The following is a 15,426-nucleotide window of genomic DNA, read 5'->3' as shown; positions in this document are numbered from 1 at the left end:
GACTGCTATCTATTTAAACTGTGCTTCTCATAGATGCGTGTCCATAAAACATTTCAATTATTGCCACTCATGATTGCCACAAAGGTAATCTTTGGGAACATTGGGGAAATGAGGCAGTACTACCAGGAAGGGATATGCACCATTTCCGCTGTGAAACTGTGTGTACATGTGCAGGTCGAAATATTCTAATTGAACGTTTATATTGCCGATCCAAGAACAAACACTAACAGGCACACACACACCTCCCTCTATGCAATTTTCCACTACAGTTTTCAATACTGCTCCTGGGTAATACATACAGTAGCGTGTATCTGCAGCTTGCAGTATTTACAGCCTGCCTGGCCAGGGTATTGATTTCCAATAGAAACCCCAGTGGGCAGGGACAGGAAACAGGAAACAAGGTCATTGTTTTCCCCACCTGCACATCACTACACACACAGCTCCACAGGCTGTAATGGCTGACTGCTATTATTGGTGAAGAGGAGGGGCAGGACTGGGAGAGTTGGGTGGCTTATCCAGTGGTAACACTGCTTATTACAGGCAAATGGGAGGCCAATATTGGGATAATTTTGGGAGGCTCGAGTGATATTACAGGCGATTGTGAGGGTAAGCCTCGGCTAGATTGAGCACTTTCTAAGTAGCATGGGCAAAAAGGAATGTGAGACCAGGGTAGTTTCAGCTAGCTTTTCCAGTGCTAATGCAGGCGAGTGGGAAGGAGAGTTGAGGAGGTACTTACGGGACAACTAGGGAAAAGGTTGGGGCTCTTTGGGGTGTTACCTCTGAGTGAGCTCTAGCAGCAGCTACCTCCCCACTGAGACTCTGCCAGGATGCTCCTGTAGGAGAGGGGGACACAAAGCGCCCTCTCCAGTCCAGGCTGTTCTCTTTCTCCTCCTCCTCTGAGACTGACCCTGCTGACTCCTCTCCCTCTGACGGACTGTCCAGCCCCAGGCCTCCACCTGAGCCTGCGGTTGGAGTTTCCTCCTCAGTCTCTGTCTGATTCACCGCCGCCCCTACAGCCTCGTCCACAGCGGCCTGGGCCGCGGCAGTCAGGGCAGGCCCCGCGGAGGCTATGCTAGCGGCGCCGCTAGTGTCACTCGCCTCGCTGGGCGTGTCTGAGTCCTCATGCATGCGTGTCCCTGTAAACCCAAGCATGGACTGAGGCCCATCATCCTTTAGCCCTCCCAATGAATTTGTCTCTACCTGCTCAGGCTGCTGACCAGCTTGTTTCTCTATGTTGTCAGGCCGGTCGTCAGGCTGTTTCTCCACCGGCTGCTCCTGGTCCTCTGCCGGCTGTTCTTTCGGCTGATCCTCAACCTCTTCTGTTTGCTGGGATGATACCACCTCTGTCTGCAGCACGATCCGCTCCACCTTCTCTGTTGTCTAGCAAAGGAAACAAACAAGACGTCACAGTCAGTCTCCTTGAACCTGTGTGGGCACTTCAATTACTGTAGGCCTAGTATGGAATCAAATGCTAAAACAAAGACGAATAGCATGATTGTGTTTCCATACAGCAGGAAAGGGTTACTTTATATGTTAGTACCGACGTGATCTTCTGAATGCATGTTGTCATTTTAACATTGGTTGCATTGCATGATCGCTTTGTTCTCCACTTTGAGGTATCGAAATGTTCTAAAAGAGGAGTAGGGTTGAAAAATCAAATATGCGCCTGAATAAAGCTCTCACATTCCTCCCCAATAAAGTCATAGGACCATGTGGTACCTCTGTCTAGACAAACCATGTCCTCATAAACCTGTCCTTAACAATGTGTCCTCATAAAGCTGTTCTAAACCATGTGTCCTCATCAACCTGTCATGTGTCCTCATCAACCTGTCCTCTGTTTTAATGATCGGGAGGAAGGACGGACGGACGGACTGACAGGAAACAGGCAAGTGGCGATGACAGAAATGCCTGACGGACAGCATAGTGGCTAGAGCGACAATATTTCTTCACCAACAAGGACAAACGCATCAGGGACAAACAGTATAGATACTGAACAGGTCTCTTACAAAATAGATGAATAACCTGTATAACCTGTATATGTAAAGTTGAAATCAAATCAAATAAATTACAACTGCTGTTATCCCATTTGTTAAGTTGTATATTGTCCATAGGGCATAAGAGGCCACCTTGAGCAGGGCCTGACTATGGGCAGGCGAGGCAGTCCAACCCCGCGTGCTGGTCTGATATCGGGCCGACTGTAAGAGAGCGGTGAGCTCCGGGGACATCTCCTCAAAGGTCGGCTTAGGCTGAGCAGACAGAGAGATGGGGAGAGTTCACACACACACAGAAGTAGAAGAGACACACACAGTTAGATACTGTACATACAAAGGAGGAGAGACACAGACAGACAGGCCTTTGACACAATGCCCAGACACAAGCTCAGGGGACAGGGGTTTGTGGGGATTATTCATAAGAGCAATGAGGTGAAGATTGATCGCTAAGGAGGGTCATTTTAGAAGATTGGGTTTGAGAAGATAGAATACTTTAAGAACACTTAAGAATCTAGAGTGATTTCAATGGTTTAAAGTGATCAGAATTTGCTAAAATTACAGTGTTTATCAAATGTGTTTTTTAATCCATGTTTGTATGTTATATTACGCAAATCTGAGCAATTGATAGAAACACCACCCTGTGACATGTCAATCACTTTACTAGAGGTTTTATACATTTATAGCACTTCTACAAAAGAGTGGAGCATCGTCAGCAATTCAACTTTACTAGGGAGACATTATGGCAGCTCAGTACTTGGCTTTCATCTCTTGAGAATGTCAATCACAAAGGCAATAGATGAGACAGACAAGTATGTCTTGTGAGTCGGGATGTCTCCTCTTATGAATAGGACCCATATCATAATCTCAGATCAAGCAGCCGAGAGTTCATAGAGGGCATACCAAGGGAAGTCAAAAGTAAATGTGGTAGGGCTGAAGCAGTCAGTGGCATACAAACCATAGTATACCGTACCGTACCATAAGCCAAAGTGTAAAGCATTAATTTGGTGTGGCTAGCAGCATGGGGAACCAGCTTAAAACGAAACACAATTTAATTTACATTGAAATGAAAGGGGTAAACAAATGCCAGTGCCCATGAGGCAGCAAGTTTGGCTTAGGAAAGCAGTAAAGAAATTACACCAAATACCGTGGTTAAGGGATTTGTGTCCAACTAAAAAGAGCAAAAGATAGAAAGAAAGAGACTCCCAAGCGAATCCCATAAACATTCAGTCGAGTGCAAAACAGCGCCGGGTCCAGGCTTGTTGCAGTAGATATGAAGACCAGGCAGACAGGGGCGGGATTAGCTTGAAAACATTTTGGGGGGCTACAGTAGGGAGGGAGGGAGGGGGGGGGGGGCTTCAGGCATTTTGGGGGGAGGGGTGTCATATCATCCTACCACTTTGGAGGGCGATGGGGTTCTGGATAGATAGGACACGGGGCCGGGGCTCAGACGCAGATCCGCCATTGGAGGCTTTGGCATTGTCATGGGAGACTTTGCCATAGGTGACTTGGCCATGGGGGAGCGCGGCGAGAGAGGTGTGTGAGGCGCAACAGGGGTGGTGCTCCTGTCTCCCAGGAGAAAAGTCTCCCTCAGCTGCTTCCTGCTGTACGCTCTCGCGGCATCACTGATGTCCTGGCTGGAGTGGATGGACACCACGGTCCGCGCGGCGCCCAGGGCACCGTCGCTGGGCTCGGATGGAGAGGGCGTCCTGGCCTCCTTGATGGTAATCATGGGGGTTCCGATTCCCTCCTGGGGCGAGAGACCCATGTGGACAGACACCGGCATCTCATACTCAGTCGACACCGGGATGATCTTCACTGTGGTGGTGGATTGGTCTGCTGCCCTCTTCAGCTCCCTGGCAAACGCTGCCGGAGCAGCCGCCACTGCCTCCCCACCATCTTTGGCCCGCTTTGTCATTGTGACGATCTTGCCTGACATGGTGTCGTAGGACTTGCCCAGGGTATAGTTCTTCTCTCTCATCTCCTCGGTTTTGGAGGGGAGTTCGGTGCGGAAGCTCTCATACGCTTTCAACTCCTTGCCGACTATGCCACGACTGGTGCTGGCGAGCGGTCCTTCGGCCACAGTGTTCGTGACGATCATAACTTTATAGTTGACAATGTTTTTATTTTCGGTTACCTTAGGAGGGACTTTACTTACTATTACCCACCCGTCAGAATCCTACATACAAGATACATACAAAGACTGGGGTTAGCCAGTTCAACAGCAGGTTGACGTTAATTGTAATGAATCTTGCCCTGGAGGCCATTCCGCTTGATGGACCAGCTGCAAAGTCAAAATTGTCTATACGTAAAAATTCATGAAAACAAAAATTTGGGTTATGCATAATTTAAGGTTAGGGTTACACGGAACCCAAACCGGCTGCGCTCGTGCGCCATCGTGCAAAAATGTATTTTGTCCCCCCACACCAAATGCGATCACGACACGCAGGTTAAAATATCAAAACAAACTCTGAACCAATTCTATTAATTTGGGGACAGGTCGAAAAGCATTAAACATTTATGGCAATTTAGCTAGCTAGCTTGCACTTGCTAGCTAATTTGTCCTATTTAGCTAGCTTGCTGTTGCTAGCTAATTTGTTCTGGGATATAAACATTTAGTTGTTATTTTACCTGAAATGCACAAGGTTCTCTACTCCGCCAATTAATCCACACATAAAACAGTCAACCAAATCGTATCTAGACATCTCTCCTCCTTCCAGGCTTTTTGTTCTCTTGACTTTATATTGCGATTGGCAACTTTCATAAATTACGTGCATTACCGCCATCGACCCATTTCGTCTTTCACTCACCCACGTGGGTATAACCAGTGAGGAGATGGCACGTGGGTACCTGCTTCTATAAACCAATGAGGAGATGGGAGAGGCAGAACTGACTTCTATTTTAGCCCTTGGCAACACAGACGCTCGCGAGCAGTGTGGGTGCAATAATTGAATAACATACATGTCTAAATTTATTTCACAATGCTCGCGCACGCGACACGAGCGGTGTAGTCAGCCTGTTAGGCGTTAGGGTTAGCAGTGTGGTTAGGGTTAGGTTTAAAAAATATTTTATGACTTTGTGGCTGTGACAGATAATGACCACTCTGCACCGCTGCCTCCTGGGAAATATTCATAACAATAAATGCCAACTTGCAGTTCAATGGGGGGAGAAGGACTTCCAGTGGCAGTCCCAAGAAGAGCAATTCTTAAAGCAGCAACTTTAGACTTGCAAGCAACATAGATCATAGACACTATTAACATAGACAGCAACATACATCATAGTTCTTAGTTGTTAGTGTATTGTTAAAGAGTGACGGCCTTTAAAAAGCATGAGTCAGAAAGAGTTCTAGTGTCAAAATTGACTACAAAGTGCAAATAGGATAATTTTGGTCATAAAGTCAGTCTCGTCTAAAACAGTGTTGATTTGACAATGTCCATTTGTGCACTAACATGGGGCGAACAGCTGTGGTGATTGCTCTCTATCCAATAGCATAGACAATGAGACAGACCTGCCCAGCAGCCCGATTTTGTTTACATAAGACAACATGTCGGCCATTTTTTTACTTGATAAATATTGCACAAAACACCTTAGTTATGTTAGTCAGCTAATTTACAGTAGACCTACATACAGATTCAAATTCTTGTCATGTTGTCATCCACTGCTGACAATGAATAACAGGATTCTAGTCCTACACTCCCAAATGGATCTTTGGTTAAATATGTACAGTAAGATATGTTAATAATTCATAGGCTTAGCTGACTCTAATATAACCAAGCAGCAGAGATGAAGGTGTTCCAATCACACAGAGATAGCTGGACCAGCATACATCCTGGCTACCTACCACAGTAGTCTTAGTATCCACAGGGCTGTGGTTGATCTCCTCCTCAATGCTACCGCCTGCAGCCATGGCTCTCTCATCCTCTCTCTCATCCTCTTTGCTCTACATGAATAGAAAAGAAAAAGAAGACAAACAAACAGCTCGGCATGAATGAAGTAGAATGGAAAGTAGCTTTGAGGCGTACGCGTGTGGGCTGTATCCTATTACGGATATCATTACTCATTCCGTTTGATAAGAGTGTGTGGGATATGAGATTTCCATAAAACACGGCACAACAGTGTGTAACGATGGGACTTAAGTATCTCTCCAAACATACTCACACTATGAGGTTGATAACAGAGATAAGGGTCTGGATTAATGAGAAAATTCTCTGCAGACACAATCCCTCTTCTTCCAGTATCTCACAAATAAAGAATGGGTCAAGGTTGCAAGACTTGGCTGAGGGGTAAACTGGCTCCTTTCCACACCTACTTTAATCACATCCAAACAGTCATAAAAAGAAATACTGGCAGAAATATGCTATCGTCGCTGCTACATGAATAAAATAAAAAAAATATCCCCTTTCCTTGGTTACATCATCATTACCGTTCTCCCGACTGCTTGATGTTTACACACACACACACACACACACACACACACACACACACACACACACACACACACACACACACACACACACACACACACACACACACACACACACACACACACACACACACACACACACACACACACACACACACACACACACACTTCCTCCCTTTTGAAGTCCCTGCATGCTTTTCCATAGCAGGGCTGTGGTTGATCTTAGCCCTGCTAAAATACTTAGCCGAGGAGGATGTTTGCTTCCTTGAGTCTCTCCCTCCCACCTCCATATGGCAAGGTTACAGCACAAGGATTTATTACTCATTCACAGGCCAGGCTGCTAAAAATCAATCCAGCCCTATATTGATGTCACACTATAAATTGTCGCCTGGTACTTTCAACCGGTGCTCCTTGTATCTACTTTTGGCTTCAGCGGTTGGATTTTGTAGCCTACACTTTTTGTCTGCGTCAAGGAGCTGCCTCTGAATCACTTCCTTTCACAGTGGCTTAACTTCACTTGAAAAACAGGTTGATGCTTGGTAGCTACTTGAAAACGTCACTGGAGAAGGAAGGGTATAGGTGTCACATGTCATAATGAGGCAGCGATTATTTCCTAACATCTGTCCCTCTATCTCCAGGAGCGGGGTGTTAAGCACCTTCCTCCACCTGTATAGATTATTGAGTAGCTTTTCAAGGAGACACGGTAGAGGCCCCAGTCTCCTGAGATTTGAAATGGAGAGGAGGGATCTCATTCATTGCAGCAGGCACATCTCAACCTTCTCACAATGCAGCAGGCACATCTCAACCTTCTCACAATGCAGCAGGTACATGTCAACCTTCTCACAATGCAGTAGGCACATCTCAACTTCTTCACAATGCAGCAGGCACACATCTCAACCTTCTCACAATGCAGCAGGCGCATCTCAACCTTCTCACAATGCAGCAGGCACATCTCAACCTTCTCACAATGCAGCAGGTACATTCAACCTTCTCACAATGCAACAGGCACATGTCAACCTTCTCACACTGCAGCAGGCACATGTCAACCTTCTAACACTGCAGCAGGCACATGTCAACCTTCTCACACTGCAGCAGGCACATGTCAACCTTCTCACACTGCAGCAGGCACATGTCAATCTTCTCACACTGCAGCAGGCACATGTCAACCTTCTCACACTGCAGCAGGCACATGTCAACCTTCTCACAATGCAGCAGGTACATGTCAACCGTCTCACAATGCAGCAGGCACATGTCAATCTTCTCACACTGCAGCAGGCACATGTCAACCTTCAAATCATGTCCTATCAAAAGCAAGGATGCTATTTCTCTTTAAGTCAGGATAGTAGTGTATGTACTTCCAGCAGTTTTAAACTTGATTCAGCTTATCAAGGAGCTAATGAGCAGCTGATTAGTAGAACCAGGTGTGTTAGAGCAGGATGGAACAAAAAGCAGAATAATGTCCACCCATGGATTACATGTTACCGGATTTCTAATTGTACGTGTTTTCACCCACTGAGGTTCTACTAAATGTGTAATTAAAACACAGGGGTCTCTAAACGCTATATGGATACCTCCCCCCTCTCTATTCAGTCCCTTTCCGATTTGACAGTGAATTTACCGGTACTTCATCGAGCTCCAGTGGTTCGATCATGGGGGCTTCGTCGAGACGCAGCGAGCGCAGGGGGGACGAGGACAGCCTCTTCTCCCACTCGGTGAGGCCGGCCGTGTCGGCGCCCGTCTCCAGGAACGACCTCTTGAGCTCGCTGATGTTGGTCGCGTGTTTCAACAGCTCCTCTGGCGTGCCCACTGTGTCCTGAGGAACAGAAAGAGAAGTCATTTGACTGATGCTACTGCTAATTCTAGATTTTAAATGTGTATGGATATCAATTTAACGTAGTAGTATTGTGTCCTGTTCTTTCAGGCTGTTTAACATTTATGTCCATGTTTTGAACAATACTGAAAATAACATTCTATTGATAAAATTATGCTACTGGATGCTAGTCAGCAAGCTACAAATCAATCCTTTAAAAACAAAATGAGGTAGTGAATGAGTTCTGCAATGCAAACGCAATAGGAAATCAACGGTGTACTATGAGACAATTACAATTCTGAATCTTTGTGAGTGCAGCTTGTGTGCTGCTATTGAAGTAGCGTGGCTAAGTATCGTCTTGGTGACAGATTGACAAACATAATGTCTATTCATTTGATGTATGTTTATATTATGTTCGCAGGTGCAGTGCAGCGTAATGAGCTGTATATACAGTATAATCTATCCAAAACAGGCAGAACATGCATTCAAAAGAACCCTGCAATGCTTTTGCCTCTCTTGTATACTTATGAATTATCCACATTTTGTGGTGAATCCTAAGGTAACATTTTCACTTAGTCTCACATTGACATCAATGCATGAATAAGTACAAACTTGACTGAAGTGACAGTTAGGATTCACCTCTTTGTAAAGAAGTATTCATAGACATCAATTGAACCCTAATTCATCTTATTCTCTATTTATAAGCAATAACTCCCAATCTAGCATATCACGTTAATGTATTACAGCAAAAACTAAATCACCCCAAAAACACTCCATGCTTACTAAGTATGTTAGCTAGTGAATCAACAGTGGACAGTTCAAAACAATATGTTATTGTGGTCAAAATGGGAAATCCACTGTTACTGTCCAAACCTAGTCCTTGACCAAAATGTCACCAATCTCCATGCACTAGCCTGGCATTCCATAGTGTACCAACCTCTAACATCAGCACACTATGTCTGACAAACACATTCTCTCCTTTAATTCGCCTTATGAAACTGTTCTGGAAGGAAAATGACAGTCATTTACATTTTGTTGCATATAAAATCCACATCTCCTCATAGATTGCAGATCTTGATTGTGGAGCCTACAGTGATTTTGAATCCCAGGTTCACAGGTTGTGGATGAAATGAGTGTTAAGGCACCATACACTAGTTAATATACCTGTGTCTTTAACTCAGACTCATCGTCTTGGTCCGACTGGCAGCATGGGAAGCACAGAGAGGGAATTTCATATCAAAACCGGAATACAACACAACAGGCTATAGCTTATAAGAGAAACTATCAAATAACTCATTGAATGGATAATCAGACAATCCGATATTGTTGAAATAGAAATATGGAACTAAAGAACGTAAGACTTCTACAAGGACAGATGAGAGTTGAGGTGAAGTGTCTACCCGTGGTACAAACCTCAGTAGCTGTCAGTTCACCATCAACACAAGTGTCAGTCAGATCCGTCTGTTTAGTAGTAACACAGTAGAACATCCAATGGACAAGCGTGAGGAGAAAGAGAACCGTGGCTGTTAGGGTTGAGTGTAGGATTTCCCAGAACTCATATTTACCAAAACATTAGCCATTAGCAAAGTGGTTCAACAAAGTAGTGATGGTAAACCATTTTCGGGGTAAAAAAACAACAGGAAATGCATTAAAACATATTCAGACGACCTATGTCAAAATCATTCCATTAGAATACATTACAGATGACTCCACCAGCTTGAGGTTGCTCTCCTGCCTTATCAATTTTCATCACAAATTAAATTACAGTTAGCAGCTTGCCCTTTCACAATAAGCATTAGGACTCTACTAAGAACTCTTCTCCTAGGTAACTAGTAACTATAGACATTACATCTGCCAAAATTAATTAAGTTTAAGCTCCTCGTCATCAAATTTCACAACGAATGAACATCACGTCTAAACAAGCATTTTTAATTTCTACATTTGAAATAGTCTGTCCCTGCCTGTTCCCGAGTCTTCTGGCACTGATCTGAAGTCGCCTTTCAGCCAGAGTAGAGACGGTTCAGGTTCGGGGACTCTGAGTTATCCATTAGTGAGTTATCAGGGCCCAGCCTACCTGATAAAGAGCGTGGCAGAGTGTGAAAGCACAGGACGGCATTCCCAGACAATGAGATTTGTGCTGCTTCACTACCTTAGAAAAATGATGGCCATCTGGCTCTAGTCTGTCTGACAGAATAGCTCTGGCTGGCATAGCTAGGTTACACTCTGGGCTCCTGCATTAAACAGCTTTCATTTTCAGAGTGGAATCTGGGCACTCAGAGGAATTTGTTTTAATGTATTATAGAGAGAGAGCTCAGGGGTAGACTGAGGACAGAGATAATTGATTGGGTGTGGAGAACTATACCTTGGTGTCATGTCGAATGGGAGAGGTTGGACTTGGCTGAGACATCTCGGTGGCTTTCGTGGTCTCGTCTTCCTCCTCCACCTGCACCTCTACTTCCACCTCTTCCTCCGCCTTCCTCTCCTCCACCTTTTTCTCCGGTGTCACCGTGGTGATGAGGTCACTCACGGCGATGCCCTTCGCCCTTCCGTATAGATCCGAGCCCATCTCTGAAGCATGCACATAGACGCACATGCACGCACACGCACGCACACAGGCACGCACATACCCACACACACATACACACACACATCATTTTGAATTAAGGAATTGTCATTTTCCTCTAACTGAGGCAACATTGCAGGTTAGCAGGTTAGCAGGTTGGAGCGTGAATGTAATAAGCTGCAGGTTATATCAGCATAGTCATCACAACCATAGACTCATGGAAGATAAACCTAAAAACACGCATTAAATCCCATTCCCATTGATAATAACACTATTATTATCAACGTCAGAGCTTTTCATTCAGATATTAGTCTTGATCTGTAATTAAAGCCAATACTCCAAAATCATTGTTTGGTTTGAAATGAGAAGCATCTCATAAGCAGTATTATATATTAAAATTGATATCATCAAGGGTTTCAGTCACAACAGTAAGCACCTAACGAAATACCACGCTTTATGAGAAAAGGCTATATATATATATATATATATGAATATATATATATATATATATATAAATATATATGTATATATATATATAAATATATATATATATATATATAAATATATATATATATATATATATATATGTATAAATTGCTATCAGTTTCCATGCAGAGGTTTAAATGCTAGGGTGACTACCATCGTCATCAATTTTCAATTAACATTAGACAGCAATCCCTGATAAGCTGTCATTTTTCAGCTCCTTTATGGGCCGGACTTACAAACATTCTCTAACTGACTGCAGCTTTTGAATTCCTCCTATTGACTGATAATGAAAGGCTCAAACTGCATGCACTTAAATACCAACATAAAAACTACTGCGTCAGAACCTAAACGAGAAAGGGGGAAAAAATATGCAGTTGGCAGATGATATGGTATTGGGTGTGCTGGTAAATTAGAAAAATGTAATATTCCATCATTGTTATGAGTCAGCTCAGACAAAACATGCACTGCATCCCTGCCGTGAACATAGAACACTGCTTATTAGCTTTGTTGATCTTTCAGGGCATAAAACACATATCTTAAACAATGACTACTGTAACTATGTTAATTTATATCATCTCCCTACGTCACTGACAGCACAAAAAGCACTCTGAATCAATGTAACGAGCTGGGAGAATGAATGAGCGAGCGATTGCTGAGTCTCTTTATAGATCCAGGCCACATAAGCCATTAGCGGCCAAGCTAACACAACAAGGCTGGGATTTTTTTCAATTTTTTTTTTCAAACAAACAACTACAAGTGAACAGCTATGAAGGGAGGGCTATGGTGCGTTCACATGCTAGACGGGGAGTGTCCCCCCCCCCCCAATTAGCATGGGAGCATGCAGCGCAAGCCTGATCAGCACCGAGGGGTGTCTGTAACCAGGGCCTAAAATACAAAACAAAATGGCTACCGTCGGAAAAAGTAAAAGGAAAGAAGCAGAGATGGGATCATTAACTAGCAGGCAAAGCTAGCTCAGGGGCTACATCTACTGTTAGCACGTACAGAGAGACACAGTGCATGATAACTACCTGTTGGTTTAGTGCCGTTTAAACTAGCAGGTGGTTTAATTCTCGGTGATACAGTTTTTTGGGGTGAACTCCTTTTGGGTGTACTCTGCGGAGCTGAGGAGGATTGCATAGAAATTCAATATTACGGGGGAAGATTCAACATTAACATGACACATAATATTATTCAAAGCTGAGCATTAGGTAGTCAGCTGAGCACTTGGGAGAAAGAGGGAGAGAATATTCTTTGTTTATATAATAATTTTGTAGAGCTATTGACTATGGATTTGAATAAATGAACATTAAAGAACGTGTAAGTTGTCTGGTTCACAGTATTATGGAAAGACTCTTAAGACTGAGACACTGAATGGATACACTTTCTGATGGGATGAGAACAGACAGTCAGACACTAAACTTTCTCCCATCAATGAAGAGTTGAGACAGAAAAATCAATGTTGCCTTTTAGGTCCAATGATACTGATGGAGTCTGAAACTAATATGGGCCCCGGGCCGGCTCATATTCAATTGATATCACAGCCAATTGGCCGAGTCTCTCTTTCACGTCAGTTAGCTAGTGAAATCCTGCCAAAAAAGCTCTTTATTCCTAAATGAAACAGCAACATTTGCATTCAAACGGACAGGTTTTCGTCACAGCTCAGATATAACATGGGAGGGGCGGCAGCATAAATACAATAAAAAAACTAAATTCTCCAATTAATCAGCGAACGGGGGAGAACAAAAGCAGAGGGTGTATCGTCAAGCGAAGATGACAAAACAACACAATGGGGTGCCTGGTAAATCCCTGTGGCGAGTGTCCGTTCCCTCAGAAGGGGATATAAAATAAACAATCTTTTCTATTCTCTCTTCATACATTGCCGTCGTCACTACGAGCCATTTAACTGCGGTTTCCTCTGTGAGCTGGCTTGAAAAATAAAGGACATTACTCGTGGTTTGGGACTGGTTGATAAAGACAGGGGCGTGAGGGACAGCCCTGGGTGCTTTCAGGGGATGAAAAGGCATTGTGAGTGCAGAGCGGCGAGGATAACAATGGCTAAAAACTGTAATTAGTATGAGCGGCGTACTGAGGCTTTACAGCCTTCACAGCACGGCTGCTTACGGAGGTTCTCTTAAGCTTTCATGTAGACTAGGAAATGTTGAAGCTGTCAAGCAAGCGACCACTTTCAAGACAAACGGCGACCAAAATGGCTCTGTGGAGAATATCAACTATCGTTCTAGGGATATTCAAGGGAAAGTATTCCCTATTCACGCCAGTGACACTTGTAAGCCAATGACAGGTCTGGGAGGACTTGAGTGAATTTCAATGTTTGTGAAGACCAAATCAAGTGTGATTGATTGACAGAAATCACAAGGTGTGCAATGGTATGGCCATTATGACAGATGGGTGCATTGATTGATTGGTGCCTGAGATGCATGTAAAAACATCTCTGGATACTGTAAATCCCTCTGACTTGAACAGCTTAGAAACAAATACTTCAGAAAAGTGTGGACATGAACACGGAGGACAAGGGCAACATATGATTTTCATAAGTGCGATGATTTAGGTTTGGTTGTTTAATAATGTCCTGTAGCTTGCTTTGTCCTGTAGTATGCTTCCCCAACTCAAACTCTATGGGGACAAATGTGATACAATCCTCCTTCATTCCTAACTGCTTCAAAGAGAAAGGTTGATGGGACTACAAACCTCCGTCCAGGCTGCGAGACATGATGTAGCGCTTGCTGGTGGAGCGCTCAAAGCAGGGAGCCGGGCGGACGATCTGGGAGCTCGCTCGTCGAGTCTGGGCCTGGGTTCTCCCGCTGTAGCGGAACTTCGAACCCAGGTTTAGGAACTTCTTGGGGGGAGTTTCTGGAGACACCAACCTAGAGGACAGAGAGGAATGTTGAGGGCAGGAGAACAAAGAGGAGACATTAATCTACCTAGAGGTCAAGAAAGACACACAATTACAGCAGGGATGGGCAAATGGTCCTGGAGGGAAGCAGTGTGTGCAGGCGTTTGTTCCAACCCAGCATGAAGTTAACCAAGACAATGTCCAATAACTATGGATTTACATCCAAAACCCTCCACTGAAATGGCAGATGTTTACACATTGAGGTGGCGGCCCAGGTCTCACCTGAAAAAAGTGTGGTGCTCCACGCAAACCTTCCATAATCTCTTGGCCGCCCTATGGTTGGGGAGCTTGAACCCAATTGTACTTTCAAACTGCTCAAACTGATGACAAAACATACAGAAAAAACACACAAACACACGAGTCATTCTATGTCAGGGATCATCAACTAGATTCAGCCGCGGGACGATTTTTTTCTTGAGGGGATCGACGGGGTGCCGGAACATATAATTTGTTGACTGCAACAAGTCCAAACAGATATAATGTTAGATTAAAAGATAATCATTTAAAACCTTGCATACATTTCTATATGATCATGTGTCTCTCTCTTATGCGTGGGAATACTTAGGAACAGATTTCTTCAATTAAAATCACTTGGAGCTAATTTCCTGGTGTTTTTACAGTCTTTTATTTCCAACAATAAATGTATTTATTTTTGCTCAGAAAACTTGGAGGGCCAAATAAAACCACCTGTGGGCCAAATTCGGGCACACGGGCCACCAGTTGGTGAACCCTGTTCTATGTGATGCTATTCTATGTGATGCCATTCTATGTGATGTGCATACTACCTTCATACATGAAACAGGACCAGGACATTGCTTTCATGTCAGCAGGGCCTTATACTGATATGCTTACCTCTCCAGGGCGTATTTTGATGTAGAAATTATTCCTTTTGTAGGAGATCTTGAGGACCTTGGGCCAGGCGAACCTGTTGATGCGCAAGCGATCGCGGTAGATCAGAAGACCACTGGAGCACACGCCCAACATGATCTCAACACCCTCGGAATCCTGGGAAGGAATGTCAGGAAGCGTGGTTAACAACCTGACACTACTCAAACGAGACACCGGGTTGCAAAATTCCTGAAACTTCAAGTTTGTGTAATTTTGTTACTAATCTCACATTGAGGAAGCCTAAGTGTCAGTCAGTTTTGGTTTTAGTCAGCTCACCTATTGGTTGTTGTCCTTAGTTTACTGTCTGCAGGGCCTTTCAACTTCATGCCTGAAGGGCCAAAGGGCTCCTGGTTTTGT

At 44.1% G+C, this 15,426-nt stretch overlaps 1 protein-coding gene across 12 annotated transcripts in view; it reads right to left on the bottom strand.

The window, feature by feature from the left end:
* epb41l3a (erythrocyte membrane protein band 4.1-like 3a) overlaps positions 1-15,426 on the bottom strand; it is an 80,323-nt gene that overhangs the window by 8,844 nt on the left and 56,053 nt on the right. For 5 of the 12 annotated variants that reach the window (XM_029755567.1, XM_029755562.1, XM_029755559.1 and 2 more), the window contains exons 9-20: positions 15,034-15,186; positions 14,404-14,501; positions 13,977-14,152; positions 12,299-12,391; positions 10,584-10,789; positions 9,635-9,682; positions 9,386-9,421; positions 9,159-9,224; positions 8,030-8,224; positions 5,830-5,928; positions 2,127-2,246; positions 1,201-1,380 (exon numbers count right to left, since the gene is read on the bottom strand). In XM_029755567.1, coding sequence (XP_029611427.1) covers positions 1,201-1,380; positions 2,127-2,246; positions 5,830-5,928; positions 8,030-8,224; positions 9,159-9,224; positions 9,386-9,421; positions 9,635-9,682; positions 10,584-10,789; positions 12,299-12,391; positions 13,977-14,152; positions 14,404-14,501; positions 15,034-15,186 — 1,470 coding nt within the window. The remainder of the gene's footprint in view (positions 1-1,200; positions 1,381-2,126; positions 2,247-5,829; positions 5,929-8,029; positions 8,225-9,158; positions 9,225-9,385; positions 9,422-9,634; positions 9,683-10,583; positions 10,790-12,298; positions 12,392-13,976; positions 14,153-14,403; positions 14,502-15,033; positions 15,187-15,426) is intronic. The other 7 variants (XM_029755564.1, XM_029755568.1, XM_029755563.1 and 4 more) reach the window with 6 other exon arrangements.

Source organism: Salmo trutta, chromosome 6, assembly GCF_901001165.1.
Source record: "Salmo trutta chromosome 6, fSalTru1.1, whole genome shotgun sequence".
Classification (NCBI taxonomy): Eukaryota; Metazoa; Chordata; class Actinopteri; order Salmoniformes; family Salmonidae; genus Salmo; species Salmo trutta.
The sequence above is the reverse complement of the archived record's forward strand: the minus strand, read 5'-3'. Positions and strand labels throughout refer to the sequence as shown.